Source organism: Tachysurus fulvidraco, chromosome 3 (genome assembly GCF_022655615.1).
Source record: "Tachysurus fulvidraco isolate hzauxx_2018 chromosome 3, HZAU_PFXX_2.0, whole genome shotgun sequence".
Lineage (NCBI taxonomy): Eukaryota > Metazoa > Chordata > Actinopteri > Siluriformes > Bagridae > Tachysurus > Tachysurus fulvidraco.
Genome location: NC_062520.1, coordinates 24,600,559 through 24,615,558, shown reverse-complemented (window position 1 = coordinate 24,615,558; position 15,000 = coordinate 24,600,559). Strand labels below are relative to the sequence as shown.

The 15,000-nt window shown below is 45.9% G+C and overlaps 1 protein-coding gene across 5 annotated transcripts in view; it reads left to right on the top strand.

Annotated features, from left to right (window-relative positions):
* The window catches only part of ddr1 (discoidin domain receptor tyrosine kinase 1), a 48,729-nt gene that overhangs the window by 21,806 nt on the left and 11,923 nt on the right, over positions 1 to 15,000 (top strand). For all 5 annotated transcript variants that reach the window (XM_027147683.2, XM_027147682.2, XM_027147680.2 and 2 more), the window contains exons 2-5: positions 1 to 20; positions 5,785 to 5,887; positions 8,475 to 8,703; positions 10,141 to 10,288. The exon at positions 1 to 20 is cut by the window's left edge and continues 150 nt beyond it. In XM_027147683.2, coding sequence (XP_027003484.1) covers positions 1 to 20; positions 5,785 to 5,887; positions 8,475 to 8,703; positions 10,141 to 10,288 — 500 coding nt within the window. The remainder of the gene's footprint in view (positions 21 to 5,784; positions 5,888 to 8,474; positions 8,704 to 10,140; positions 10,289 to 15,000) is intronic.

Sequence of the window (15,000 nt, the reverse complement as noted above, 5' to 3'; positions counted from 1 at the left end):
CGAGTGGCATTTTGACTCGAGTAAGGAGAGGGGTTCATTCTGCACTGCCATTAGTTATGTCTAACCGAATTTGGGAAGGTGTGCATGAGGCCTGTGTGTGTGTGTGTGTGTGTGTGTGTGTGTGTGTGTGTGTGTGTGTGTGTGTGTGTGTGTGTGTGTGTGTTTGATTAGTGGGGAGGGGAAATGAAGGACCCATTTTAAAGTGACTGCTTTTAAATCGTGCTCCATTTAAACAATACAATTTTCACTTCCTCCTGGTGACACCAACCCTTCGCCATCATGCTCACAAGTCTATGTGGCGTGTGTCTGTCTATCTGCATGTCTGTCTGTCTTTGTGTGTGTGTGTGTGTCTGTATGTCTGTCTGTCTTTGTGTGTGTGTCTGTCTGTCTATCGGCATGTCTGTCTGTCTTTCTGTGTGCGTGTGTCTGTCTGTCTATCTGCATGTCTGTCTGTCTTTGTGTGTGTGTGTCTGTCTGTCTATCTGCATGTCTGTCTGTCTTTGTGTGTGTGTGTGTGTGTGTCTGTCTGTCTATCTGCATGTCTGTCTGTCTTTGTGTGTGCATGTGTCTGTCTGTCTATCTGCATGTCTGTCTGTCTTTGTGTGTGTGTGTCTGTCTGTCTATCTGCATGTCTGTCTGTCTTTGTGTGTGTGTGTCTGTCTGTCTATCTGCATGTCTGTCTGTCTTTGTGTGTGTGTGTCTGTCTGTCTATCTGCATGTCTGTCTGTCTTTGTGTGTGCATGTGTCTGTCTGTCTGTCTGCATGTCTGTCTGTCTTTTTGTGTGTTTGTCTCTGTCTTTGTGTGTGTGTGTGTGTGTGTGTGTGTATGTTTGTATTTGCTAGATACTGACAGTTTAAATGAAACATATAGATTAAGTAAACAGGAAAGAATAAAAGGCCACATGTTTTTGATACGCTAAACCTAACAAAGGAGCTTCTGTCAGAAATCTGTCAGCCTATTCAAAAAGGAAAGGATAACGTGCGCCGCAGACTGCACGTGTGGATGTACGCGCGTGTGCGGGAAGGAAAACGACAGGATTTTGCCATCCATGGAGAGTCTACAAAGCTTTATGAATGTTGTTGGAACTCTTTCATTCTTTTTGTACAGAAATAATCTTCCTCTTTGCTGCATGACATCATTTATTAACCACACTGCTGTGTCGATAAGTGCACGAAGGAGTTTCAGGCAGAAGGACGATGCCGATGGGAGATAAAAGGCTCCGTTTATTTCAGTTTTATTTCTATTGACATCGTCTCAGTGCGGCTTCACTGAAACGAAGAGCTTACACACAAGAGCAAGACTTCAGGGTACACAGGGTAGGGACTGTCCGTCTAGTCAGTCCCATAATGCACTGTTGAAAAATGTTGGTAATCAGACAGTTGGCAGCACCCATTGACTTTCAGAGTCTATATTTTTTCCTACTGTGAAAGTCAGTGGGTGCTGCCAACTGTCTGATTACCAACATTTTTCAAAATATCATTTTTTTGTGTTAAACAGAAGAAAGAACCTCATACAGTTTTGGAAAAAATTGAGGGTGAGGAAATAACACAATTTTCATTTTTGGGTGAGCTTTATACCTTTAAGAGCTACATTTAGCCTTAAATGTTATATGAATATGGGACCTGGAGCGCAGGTTTTATCAGCTGTCAATTTTCAATGTACATTTAAGACTGAACAATAAACATTTGTTCAGTTTTATCACCAACACTCTTTCATTGCAGAATATTATGAACTGAATGAACTGGTAGTTTACAAAGCTTTCCAAATACATTTGTACTCGGGCTGTGGGTGAAATGTCACCCGAAGCTGCTGTAGCTTTAGGCGCAGGCTTCCGAAAACGCTCAGAGTGTAGTTTGGGTCTGATTTCGTTTCATATCTTATTTTACATTAGTTAGTTAATTTCAAATTTGCGCAAAAAAAACACCGCCAAGCAACTGATTTTCCTCCTCGGTAGGTGACGTCTGATCAGATCACAGGCCACGGAAGCCCCAATGGTCCAAAAACGTTAGTGATTCGCAATCGCAACCACAGTCTGTGTTCGCAACACAGTGCGGGGTGAATTTATGAATGAGAGTTCTGTCACAAAACGATATTGTTACGTATCCTCGCGCTTTTTAAGTAGGTATACGGAAATCCTTGGCCTTTCCTATCACGTAGACTAGTGGTGTAAACATAGATGACGTCACGGGTTTTTATTTAAAAGAAAGAACGTAACCTTCGTTTGTATGTAGGCCTAGGCAATTTATATATCTACACAATACTTACTAAAATATAATTATTATTATTTTATTGCTTTTGTATGAGTTGTTTGAAGAGTAAAAAATCGGTCAGAGTTAACACAAATTTACCACCAGCAAGTCGGTCGGAAAAAATTGAGTCGGTCCTAAATTGACAGGGTCGGTCGGGTTACGGCAAACAAGAATATTTTTAAGGATGGCCTAATCTGCAGCAGTGGAACAGTCAGTTCTCAAAGTGTAGGAAGCAGGAAAATCCCCAGACGTAATGTGAATTTCTGAATAAAGATTCAAATGCGGTTATTTGTGTGAATCACCGTTGTGTAGTGACCGCATGTGGTGCATGTCGTAAAGACGGAGCCCTTCAAATGTTTACTGGAGTTAGATTAAAAAGTCATCCCCAGTTGTAATAAAGTTCAGAGATGGAAGCATTTTAAAGTTTTCATTAAAGTTCTGATCGGAAGAACAGATTTATGGGTTAGGGACAATCTGTGCTCGTGTTCCAGTGAGTAATAACACTGGATTCATGACTCTCTGTTGAGCCATGAGACACCATGAAATCACACAAACCAGCCATCGTGCGGGAACGAGATAAAGCCGTAAGGTCCGTCCCGAATCCTCGCTTTTACGCTTTCGGCATGGACACGGAGGAAGACATCAGGGTCCATAGAGTCTTAAAGCATGATCCTTTGCTGCTATTTGTAATAAGCAAGTCCGGCAGCGCTCATATTGTACAACCCAAATTCACAGTGTATTGTAGGGCAGAGCAGAGTGCATGTTTGGAAGAGAGAGTTTCATTGGCAGCAGAGTGATGATGTAATGAAATAGAGACGTGTGTGTGTGTGTGTGTGTGTGCGCAAATCACAGCAGGGGTAGAATTTGTCCCTTATCCATAACATTCTTATTCAGTGACTCATGGAGAGCAACTGAGTCCCCTCCCTTCTTGTGAAAACACACACACACTCTCTCCCTCACTCACACACACACACACACACACACACACACACACACACACACACACACACACACCCTGTTTATGTTTTATTGTATAGAATTGCAGAATGAATATTTAAAAAATGCACAGATGTTGTACGTCGCCTCATGCATCTGCTGCCACTTTTGAACACTTACTGAATTAACTATATATCCAACTTTACCAGCTGTACTCGGGTGAGATTTGGTAAACGCTCCACTGTCCGTTCTGTCGGCTTCTATGTATCCACGCAGGAACGCCGGAAACCGGAAACACGAGCTTGTGTGGCATTTTACTCCTGGTGAGCTCTTGTCCGGTGAATTCGTCTCACCTGAAGACCAAGAGAACATTGGCTCATCATGATGGGACCTCTTCAGAAAAGCCAAGATGGAGAAAGCACCGATTCTAGCAGGGGTCGCTCCATCCGGTGCATGTCCTGTCATGTCATGTTCATAGTCACGGTGGTCTCTGTAGAAATATTGCATGCTGCGAATCTAGTGACCACCGCTTTAGCCACAGAGAGCCAAGAGTTTTCTGTTTAGAAAGCCAGGAAAGGCAAATGATCTGTTTTGGACTGTTCTGTCAGTAAAAGTTTTCTTACTGTTGTAGCATTGTGTTTTTACATTTGATCACATTTGACACCTGCTACTGACTGAATACTGTCCTTTATCATTAACCGCAAGTAACTTCTTTGTAAAAAAGAGTTCTCGTCGTTCACGTGCAGCCGAGAGCAGACGCGTCGTCGAACCGCTGCTACGGCTCACAGATAAGGGAGCTCAGGGAGCACTGCATCATATTCTAGAGACACTTTCACAAATCAGATGTGACCACACTATGCACCTCGTACCGCACACTGAACAAATGATCTCAGAATGATGTAAGAAACAAATCTGCTTCGGATTCAACATGAACGCAGCCGACGAATTATTTTCAGCTGTGTTGAACCAAGCTCCAGCACACTAATCCATACCCAGGATATGCATCTCAATTCTTTTTTAAATAAGATTCTTTTTTTTACGATTACAGAAGATCAAGTGTCTGGCCAATGACGGTATAAAATATGGTGGATTGGGGGGGGTGTTTGAATTTAATCAGATCCTGTGAGAGATATAAGAGAATATGAGGGAGGGTTCAAGACCGTCACACAATTACAACAGGTCTGATGTTAACAATAACAATCAGCCTGTGTGTCACACAACACGAACGGTGTCATGTGGAAGTACACACCGTTCTGAAAGCGTACTGTCCAACACGTGCGCTTCAAACCCACACGTAAGAACCGAGGTCAGATTCTGAACGGATTTGAAGGTACGGTGCAAAAATATATTTGACACAATATCTTAAAACTATTTCTTTTAAGATTACATCAGACTAAATATAGGGTTATTAAGCCTATTTCTGAACATGTTTTATTGTTTATAAGCTGGTAATTTTAGCTTCTTTCTCATAATTACCGTATTTTCCGGACTATAAGCTACAACCTTTTCCTCCTGCTTTGAACCTTGCAGCTTAAACAATATATGGATTTTTCAAATTAAAAAAAAAAAAATTCTTTGACATGCTCAGGTTTTTGGCGACATGAAGCTTTCATTAGACCAATGAAATTGCCGAACAGTGTTAAAAGGTGGGGTCTCCGATGTTTGATGAATGCTTCGGATAACTGAGTCGGGACCACAAACTAAAAATCAAAACAAACGTGTAGCCAATGAGCAGAAAGGGGCGGGGCTTGTCAATACGCGGCGGAGAGAGTGTTCAGTGCGCATTTGTGACATTAGCAGAAAACGGTTTTAACATTGACATGGAGGATAAAAACAAAGAAAGAAAGCGAAGAAAGGCTTACGATAAGGCAAGAAGCAGGACGTGTTAATATAGGATCAGCTTTCCAGCGCTGGAGAGAACTGAAGGAGCAGGAAGTTGGCCACATATTCACAGATTGGAGTTTCCCGAGTCAATAACTCCTGAGCTAAATGCTGTTACTACACAAAACGCGGTTGTAGCTGCCTCTCTACATTACTACGATAGAAAAGAGGTGTTATTTGTGTAGTAACAGCGTTTAGCTCAGGAGTTATTGACTCGGGAAACTCCGACCTGTGAATATGTGGCCAACTTCCTGCTCCTTCAGTTCTCTCCAGCGCTGGAACGCTGATCCTATATTAACACGTCCTACTTCCTGCCTTATAACAGGAAGATAGTGACCAATGACTTTCTTGGTAGGCTACTGTTTACTGCAATTTTTTTTTTTGTTACAAGCCGTGTTTCGTTAAAGCCTGTGTGAAGTTAATTTGTTAAGTTTATTGTTATAATAAGGGATCGTAGCTGGTTTTGATTAGATTGAAGAGATACTTGTCATGTGAGGATCAGAAAATCAAGATATCATCATTATGAGGTAGAGAAACATCTGCCTGTATGTCTCCAAGCCAGCTTTGTCTCTGTTAATGGCAAAAAAATGGTCTAATGATGTCGCGTTCTTGCAGAGATGCAAATATCTTCGAATGACAGCAAGTGTAACTGTTAGAAAATGTTTTCCCTCATAGATAGTCTTAAGCACTTTGTCTCTTTTTCTCTTTCACATATAGCTACTTGTCGTTATGCCCTGGGGATGGAGGATGGAACGATCCCAGATTCAGATATCTCAGCATCCAGTGCCTGGTCTGACTCTACGGAGGCTAAACATGGCAGGTAAGTGAATGTGTGTGTGTAAAAGTTAGGGTGTGTGGGTGTTGTGCTCTCGATAAATCACGGAAAGCGACGCTATTGCATTACGCGAGATGTTAGTAATGAACTGTGTCCTGATATAGCACATTAGGTAATGGCAATACTGCACTGACTGTCTGGGGTAGACTTACTTGATACACAGCACAAGCCAAAAAATGCACGCACACTCCTTTATTATTTTAAGAGAGATCTTTTGGTCTGGTTTGCCGGGGGTCTGCGCGCACGTGTTGTGTGTGTGTACGTGTGTGTGTCCTTGGCCAGCAGGACGATCATGTGTTTGTGATTAAGCTCATACTGAGTGTAAGAGCCACGGGTATTTACATGGAGCGGGCGAGCCTTACAGGGATCATGTGGTTGTTGGAACGTTCTCAGGGTCTCCACTAGTGAGGTAGTGTGTTACGGTGTGGGATACAGAACAACTCGCACTTGTATTTTAAGTAGGTTTGTAGTGATGCGCCGTCATGTATCCATCCACGGCGCAGGTACTACCTTAACGACCACGGAAGAGCGATTAAGCTCTACCAACGAAGCTGTAGATTAAATACAGTGCTTATATCCTGATAATCATTGTATGTCTCAGTAACTCTCTCATCTCTCAGCCATATTTGCTCACAATTCCTCCAGCATGCAGAAATTAAAGTTTTTTTTTTTCTTTTATCTCTCTGGTACAAAATTGTGTTCGTTTCAATATATGCAACGGTGAGCAAGAAGGGACTTGTGCGGAAAGCCTCAGTTGGTTAGCATTCATATCTCAGCAGCTTCCTAATGAATTCCCACTTCAGCGACACATTCTCAATAGCCCTTTTTAATAGGTTTCTGTCGGTCCTAGCACGCCAAAATCCTCAGCAGACTCTCGCACCAGGTGTGTACATATGGTATGGTAGTGTGAGGTCTTGGCAGCATGTAGGAAATCCATCATCTGTATGAGTGGAGCATTTGGGTAACTAAAGCGTAGCTGGGTTTCCATCAGGATTGTTATTGCAGTTCAGCCTCAGAACATCCGCAGGCAGAGGTCATGCCTCACCAGAATTGTACAGACATAAAGAAAGTCTGAAAAAGTTTGCCCCCCGGTTTCCTTTTGTGCACAAAAAGGTTTCACAAGCATAAACACACACTTAAAAGAAAAATCGTCCACGTACCGTAAGAACAGGAAGTGTTTCACAACCCAAAAAACTGGAGAAATTGGAAACGTGGCTAATTACATATTGGGTAACATTTAGTGAACTAGAGGAAATGATCAGTGACTACAATAATTTACACTAAATATTTGGGTGATTGTTTCTTTCTTGCAGTAAACTGCTTCCAGATAGAGACCCACTGACACCATCAACACCAGAGTGTTGCATTTTCCCATCTGATGCTTTGATATCTTTCAGTTGTCTATTCGACATCTTTGAGTTGTCTATTCGACATCTTTGAGTTGTCGACGGTCTGTACGGCGAAAACCTTCCACTTTTATCCCCGATGAAGTCTTTTGTTTGTGTCGGCAGTGTGCTTTGGGTCACCGATGATGAATTACTTTCTTAATGTCTCTGTAAATCGTCAGACCGAATGCTTTTTGTAGACTTCTGCAGTCATTCTGCTGCTACAATCCTTAATAAAGACTAGCGAATCTGTTCCAGAAGCAGCCACGCGAGTCAAACCCATGGCGCTGCCATCACCGTGTTTCACAGACGAGCTCGTATGATTTGTACCATGAGCAGAGCTTTACTTCCATACTTTCCATTCATGTGCTAGGGGTACATCTTGACTTTTGTGGCTAGTCTCTGTATTTCCTCCCAAATTCAGCTTGTGCTGCTTTTTTCATGCTCGCAGGATCTGGCAACCCCGATCATAGAGCAAAGTCTACATCTGGAACACGTGCCGTTTTTTTTTTTTTTCACATCCAACAAAGCAATTCAAGAAATAAAGCAGAAGTCGTTGCCACAATTCCGACACTGAAAATGAAAATGAAAAGCAAAAATGCTGAGCAGGTTTCACCAACGAATCTCTTTTGTTTTGTTCTCCTTTCTATCTATTAAAACAAAAGCAGCTGGGGAGCAGTGGGATATCGTCTGTATCAAAGACCTCCAAAGCTTTCACTTGTTCAGACTCCAGAGACTTGACTAAGATTTATATCTCCTTGCTACGTTTGCAATTCTTCTGTAGTGTCGAGCTTTTTACAGCTCTGTGTGTGACCGCTTTCACAGTTTTTAAACCACAGTTTGCGCTTCATGTGTGACACGTTTATTAGCAAGTCTCAGGCACAGTTTGTGTTGCACTACAGATTTATTAAAATCTGTAGTGCACTTTACACTAAAAGTGCACTTTACACTATACATGTGTGTACATCTGAGTCTGCACATGGCCAGCCAGAGACCGGCAAGCTCCTGATGTGTCAGTTAAGTGTGTAACATACAGCAGGTTATGTGTGTGCCTGTAGATTTCAGACCCCCCGCCTCTAATATGCAGCTACTTCCATACGGGTTCGTACTGTAGATGTCCTGCAAAGGAAACATGGCGTCATTTGTATCTGTATGTGCTAGTAACTCTTTCTCTTTCTGTCCATCAGGCTGAGTACAGGAGAGGGGGATGGGGCATGGTGTCCTTTAGGACCGGTGTTCCCCAATCCATCAGAGTATCTGCAGGTGGACCTGCACAAGCTGCACTTTCTGTCTCTGGTGGGCACGCAGGGTCGCCATGCCGACGGGCACGGACGGGAGTTTGCACGTAGTTACCGGCTCCGTTACTCGAGGGACGGCCGACAGTGGATCACCTGGAAGGACCGATGGGGCCAAGAGGTTAGCCACAAATTGTGCCATGGTCACGGGCGGAGGAGGCTGTATGGGCGGGAGGGAGGGCGGCGGGCGGGCGGGAGGGCGGAGGGAAGGGAGGGATGCGAGGGAAGGGCGGGAGGGCGGGAGGGAGGGCGGGAGGAGGGGCGTGAGGCGGCGGGAGAGAGGGGGAGGGAGGGAGAGGGGGGAGGGAGGGAGGGAGGGAGGGGGAGGAGGGAAGGAGGGAGGAGAGGGAAGGGAGGGAGGGAGGGAGGGAGGGAGGGAGGGAGGGAGGGAGGAGGGCGGGAGGAGGGAGGGAGGGAGGGAGGAGGGAGGGAGGGAGGGAGGAGGGAAGGGAGGGAGGAGGAGGGAGAGGGAGGGAGGGAGGGAGGGAGGAGGGAGAGGGAGGGAGGAGGAGGGAAGGGAGGGGGGAGGGAGAGGGCAGTGGAGGAGGAGGGAGGGAGGGAGGGAGGGAGGGAGGGAGGGAGGGAGGGGGAGGGAGGGAGGGAGGAGGGAAGGGGAGGGAGGAGAGGAGGGAGGGAGGGAGGGAGGGAGGGAGGGAGGGCGGGAGGGAGGGCGAGAGTGAGGGTGGGCGGGAGCGCGGGAGGGACGGAGAGAGGGAGGGAGGGAGGGAGGGAGGAGGAGGAGGGAAGGATGGAGGAGAGGGCAGGGAGGGAGGGAGGGGAGGAGGGAGGGAGGGATGAGGTGAGGGAGGTGAGGGAGGGAGGCGGGAGGGAGGATGGGAGGGAGGAGGGAGGTAAGGGAGGGGAGGGCGGGGGGGAGGGAGGGGAGGGAGGAGGGACGGGAGGGAGGGAGGAGGGAGGGGGAGGGAGGGGGAGGGAGCGGGAGGGAGGGAGGGAGGGAGGGAGGGAGGGGGGAGGAGGGAAGGGAGGGAGGAGGGGAGGGAGGGGAGGGAGGGGGGAGAGGGAGGAGGGAGGAGGGAGGGAGGAGGGAGGGAGGGAGGGGCGGGAGAGGGCAGGGAGGGAGGAGGGAGGGAGGGAGGGGGAGGAGGGAGGGCGGGGGCAGGAGGGAGGAGCGGGAGGGCGGGCGGGAGGGAGGAGAGGGAGTGGAGGAGGAGGGGCGGGAGGAGGAGGGAGTGGAGGGAGGGAGGGAGGGAGGGTGGGCGGGAGGGAGGAGGGAGGGAGGGCGGGAGGGGAGGGAGGGAGAGGGCGGGGAGGGAGAGGAACGCGGAGGGAGGAGGGGAGGGAGGGAGGCTTTCTTTCTTTCTTTCTTTCTTTCTTTCTTCTGTCATTGCTTTCTTCTCTGTCATTTCTTTCTTTCTTTCTTTCTTTCTTTCTTTCTTTCTTTCTTTCTTTCTTTCTTTCTTTCTTTCTTACCATGCTCTGAAATCTGTGTACAACACTTTGATAAATAAAAGCACCTATAAGTGTCTGTTTTAGAACAGACAGTCTGTTTCTAAGTGTCCATTCGAACCTGCCTTTGTGTTCTGTGTGTATGTCTCAGGTGATCTTGGGCAATGAGAACACATATGATGTGGTTCTAAAGGACCTGGGTCCTCCCATCATAGCGCGAATGGTCCGGTTCTACCCCTTGGCTGACCGCATGATGAGTGTGTGTCTGAGGGTTGAGCTCTACGGCTGCTTGTGGAGCGGTAAGTTGATACAAGGATTTAAACCGTTCATTACGCACAAGCTAACAATCGTACGCACTTCACTGTTTTCTCCTACGTTAGAAGATTCGAGAAGCCTCACAGAAAAAGGAACGGATACCGTACAGAGTCGTTCCGAGACGTGAGATCAAATCCACTGCGGTGCTTAGTTGGAGGAGAGGAGGGGTGACATACACATACACGGGGGGGTGTCAATCACAGTGATACTAGTGTGTGTGTGAGCTCATGGAATTGGAATAGGGTGGATGGTGCTCGATTCCAAGTGTGTAACAGGTCAAAAAGCTGACTTCGTTCGGAGGACTTCACCCTCCTCACTTAGGACTCGTGGTACGATCCGGAAGAACTGGCCACTTCTTCTTAATTTAGAGGGAAATAGACTCAATTACGGGAAACTCGAGGTGCAGAATAAATCGAAGAACGTTCCGTAGTGTTTCTAATGATGCCATTTCCATTTGTCATCGGTAAAGTAGGTTCCTGTCTTTTGTATACTATCTGCTTAACTCACTTTGTTCTAGAGTAGTGTGATTTGAATCGTGTTATATTCTATAGCATTGTTGATTTTTATAGTGTTGGTTTTTGTTGTTCTCTCAGCTGATTAATCAGGAGTAGTTTCAGTCTCCCTTAAGGTGTGAATTGGGGGCAGGGCTTACCTATTTAAATTGAAGGTTCTCCGCTACAGACGCTAGCGTCTGTAGCGGTTTGTTAGTAGCTCTCTCTCTCTCTCTAACATTAGTGTCTAGTACTGTTTTGATATATTCTACCATACCTCAATTCTCACTCTTGTTTGACTACAAATATGTGCCTTAAACCCATCACTGTACTCAAGGCCTACTCTCGCAGACGCTCTCATCCACAAAGCAGAGGTCACAATCCCAATAACCTCATCTACCCTCCTCTGTTGTGTAAGTCTCAAACAGTAGTGGTAGGTGGGCTCTGGAATTGTCAGTCTGCGGTAAAGAAAGCTGATTTTATCTCTGCTTTAACTTCCCATTACTCCTTTGATTTTCTTGCTCTAACAGAAACCTGGATATCCCCACAGAACACTGCTACACCAGCTGCTTTATCCTCTGCCTATGCTTTCTCTCACTCACCACGAGAAACAGGCAGGGGTGGTGGTACAGGTTTATTGTTGTCAAAGAAATGGTGCTTTTACACCTCTACTCTTCTCTAATTTAACCATCTCTTCTTTTGAATTTCATGCCATTTCAGTTACCTCTCCTATCAACCTTGTTATCATTGTTGTCTACCGCCCTCCTGGTCCCCTAGGAAACTTCCTGGAAGAAATGGACTCACTGCTTAATGCTTTCCCTTTCGATAGCTCCCCCCTGACAGTGCTTGGTGACTTCAACCTCCCCTCTGACAAGCTACATTCTTCTTCCCTCCTGTCTCTTCTCGACTCTTTCTCCCTCACACTCAACAGCTACATCCCCACACACAAAGGAGGCAATGTCCTGGACCTGGTTTTCACCCGTCCTTCTCCAGCTACAGATGTGACTGCTACCCCACTCCACGTCTCTGATCATCACCTGGTATCCTTCACCATCACTCTACCTATCTTACCTAAAACTACCTCTCACCCCCTTGCTCTTACTCGCCGCAACCTTCACTCTGTCTCACCTTCATCTGTAGCTTCTGGCACTCTTTCTTCCCTTCCTGATGCTAAGTCTTTTTCCTCACTACCCTTAGACTCAGCCACAGATACTTTCCTCTCATCTCTTTCCTCAACAATGGACTCCCTCTGCCCTATGTTCACTAAACCCAAGAAAACTTCTTCTTCTGCTCCTTGGCTTTCAGATGTGCTGCGCAACAATCGAAGAGAGCTAAGATCATCAGAGAGAAAGTGGAAGAAATCACAACTTGATGCAGATCTTGATTTTTACAGAACACTTCTTGTCAAGTTCTTCTCAGATGTGACTTCTGCCAAGACTTCCTTCTACAAGGAAAGCTTGAAGCTTCCTCACATGACCCTCGGAAATTCCACAACATCATCTCTTCTCTGCTCAACCCCCCGGCTCCACCTTCTTCATCCTCCCTGACTGCAGAAGACTTTGCTTCTTTCTACCAGGAGAAGATTGAGGAAATCTGCCGGACTTTCACTTCAGCCCCGACTGCACTTACATCTCAGAGTATGGATTCCCCTACACCTTCGTTGTCACATTTTTCAACTGTGGCAGCAGAAGAGATTTTACAACTCATCCAGTCCTGCAATCCTACCACCTGCCCATTGGATCCACTCCCTACCACTATGCTCCAGACCATCTCACAAGACCTCTTGCCCTTCATTTCCACTATCGTCAATAGATCCATAGCATCTGGTCAGGTACCAACTACTTTCAAGAGAGCAAGGTTTATTCCCATCCTAAAGAAACCTGCTCTGGATCCATCAGACATCAGTAACTACAGACCGGTATCACTTCTCTCATTTCTTTCAAAAATTCTTGAACGCATTGTCTATAATCAACTGTCTGTCTATCTCTCACAGAACAACCTCCAAGATCCCAAACAGTCTGGCTTTAAAGCAGCTCACTCTACAGAGACAGCCCTTTTGGATGTCTCTGAGAAGCTACATACTGCTAGATCAGCCAAACTATCATCCGTCCTTATCCTCCTTGACCTTTCAGCAGCGTTTGATACGGTCAACCACAAGACTCTCTTATCCTCCCTCAAGAGTCTTGGGATTTGCGGATCAGCTTGGGAATGGTTTGCCTCCTACCTGGAAGGACGCTCATATCAAGTAACATGGAGGGGAGTGACATCTGCTCCACGCAGACTCTCTACTGGCGTCCCACAGGGCTCAGTACTTGGTCCTCTTCTTTTCTCCTTGTATACTCACTCTCTTGGTGAAGTTATTTCATCACATGGGTTCTCTTACCACTGCTATGCTGATGATACACAACTTATCTTCTCTTTCCCACCCTCAGATGCCACAGCTTCTGACCGGATCTCAGCATGTCTGGCAGAAATTTCATCATGGATGACTGCTCATCAGTTAAAGCTCAATCCTAGCAAAACTGAACTGCTGTTCATCCCAGGTGATTCATCCCCAGGTCACGATCTTGCTATATACTTGCACAACGATCTGATCTCCCCTTCAGCCACAGCTCGCAACCTTGGGGTAACCATGGACAATCAACTGTCCTTTTCCTCTCATGTTGCAAATGTGACTCGCTCATGTCGGTTTCTTCTCTACAACATTAGAAGGATTCGGCCATTTTTGTCCACACAGACTGCTCAGGTACTTCAGGTACAGGCTCAGGTTCAGTCTCTTGTCATTTCTAGACTGGATTACTGCAATGCACTGCTGGCAGGTCTACCTATGAACGCAATCCGTCCTCTGCAAATGATCCAAAATGCAGCTGCCCGGCTTGTTTTCAACCTGCCAAAGTTCTCGCATACCACCCCGCTACTGCGATCCCTCCACTGGCTTCCGGTAGCTGCACGCATCCGGTTCAAAACACTGATGCTGGCCTACAAAGCCAAAAATGGACCAGCCCCCTCTTACCTCAAAGCCCTCATCATTCCTCGCACTGCACCCCGTAACCTCCGATCTACCAGCACTGCTCGACTGGTCCCACCATCTCTCAGGGTAAGAGGCAAGTATACTACAAGACTCTTCTCTGTACTGGCACCAAGGTGGTGGAATGAACTTCCCATAGAGGTCCGGACACTGAGTCACTGGCTATTTTCAAGCGGCGGTTGAAGACCTACTTATTCAGGAAACACTTCAACTAGCACTTCTTTCCTTATCTTTTGCATTTAAAAAAAAAAAAAAAAAAAAAAAACCTTTGACACTTTTTCATTGTAACTTTGAACAAATGTTTTAAACTCATGGTATCTTAAGTATGTAACCTAGTGAACCAGCATTAATGTATTCAGTGTTAGAGATTTAAGCACTTATGTACGTCGCTCTGGATAAGGGCGTCTGCCAAATGCTGTAAATGTAAATGTAAATGTAAATGGAAGAAATTTCACAAATCAAACTCTCAGTCTTTACGTCAGCTCAAACGAATAAAAGGAAGACGGGAGCGATAAGGGTAATTAAATGTAGTACCCAGAACTTGGGTCTGGCCCTGTTGGGTAAAAACAAAAACACCACCACGACATTGAAGAAGCTATTCTATTACCGAAATCATCATTCAGGTATTCAGAGTCCACGTTAAGTCAGGGAGGAGATGATATGGAAAGGAAAACCACATCTGGGAGTATTTTGGTGCTGAGAGAGAGCAGCACTGCTGTGGTGGTCAATTGAGAGGTGGATCTGTGGATGAGGACCAGAGCGAGTCAGATGTACAGTCGTGCTCAAATGTCTGCATACCCTGTAAGGAATTGTTAAACATTCCATTACATTTGGAAAATTGGACTGATAATGCAAGAGAATTTTTTTCTCATTTGAGGATAGTGGTCACGTGACGTCATAAATGATCACATGGTTGTTTGACTCCTTTTTAAGTTTCCATGTCTTTGAATGTTTGGCCACGTTATAAACACACAGGTTGACACACAGGGGTTTAAATGGCTATTAAAGTGACGTTTCCCAACCTGTGACTGACCGGTTGTTATTGTAATTAGTCTCTGTATATAGCTAGTTTGTAAGTTTCTCAGCTCATGAGGGGGTGATGCGCTGACCTGGCTGGATACTGCACCATGGGGAAGACAGAAGAACTGACGACGGACCTGCGTGATGATGTAGTTGA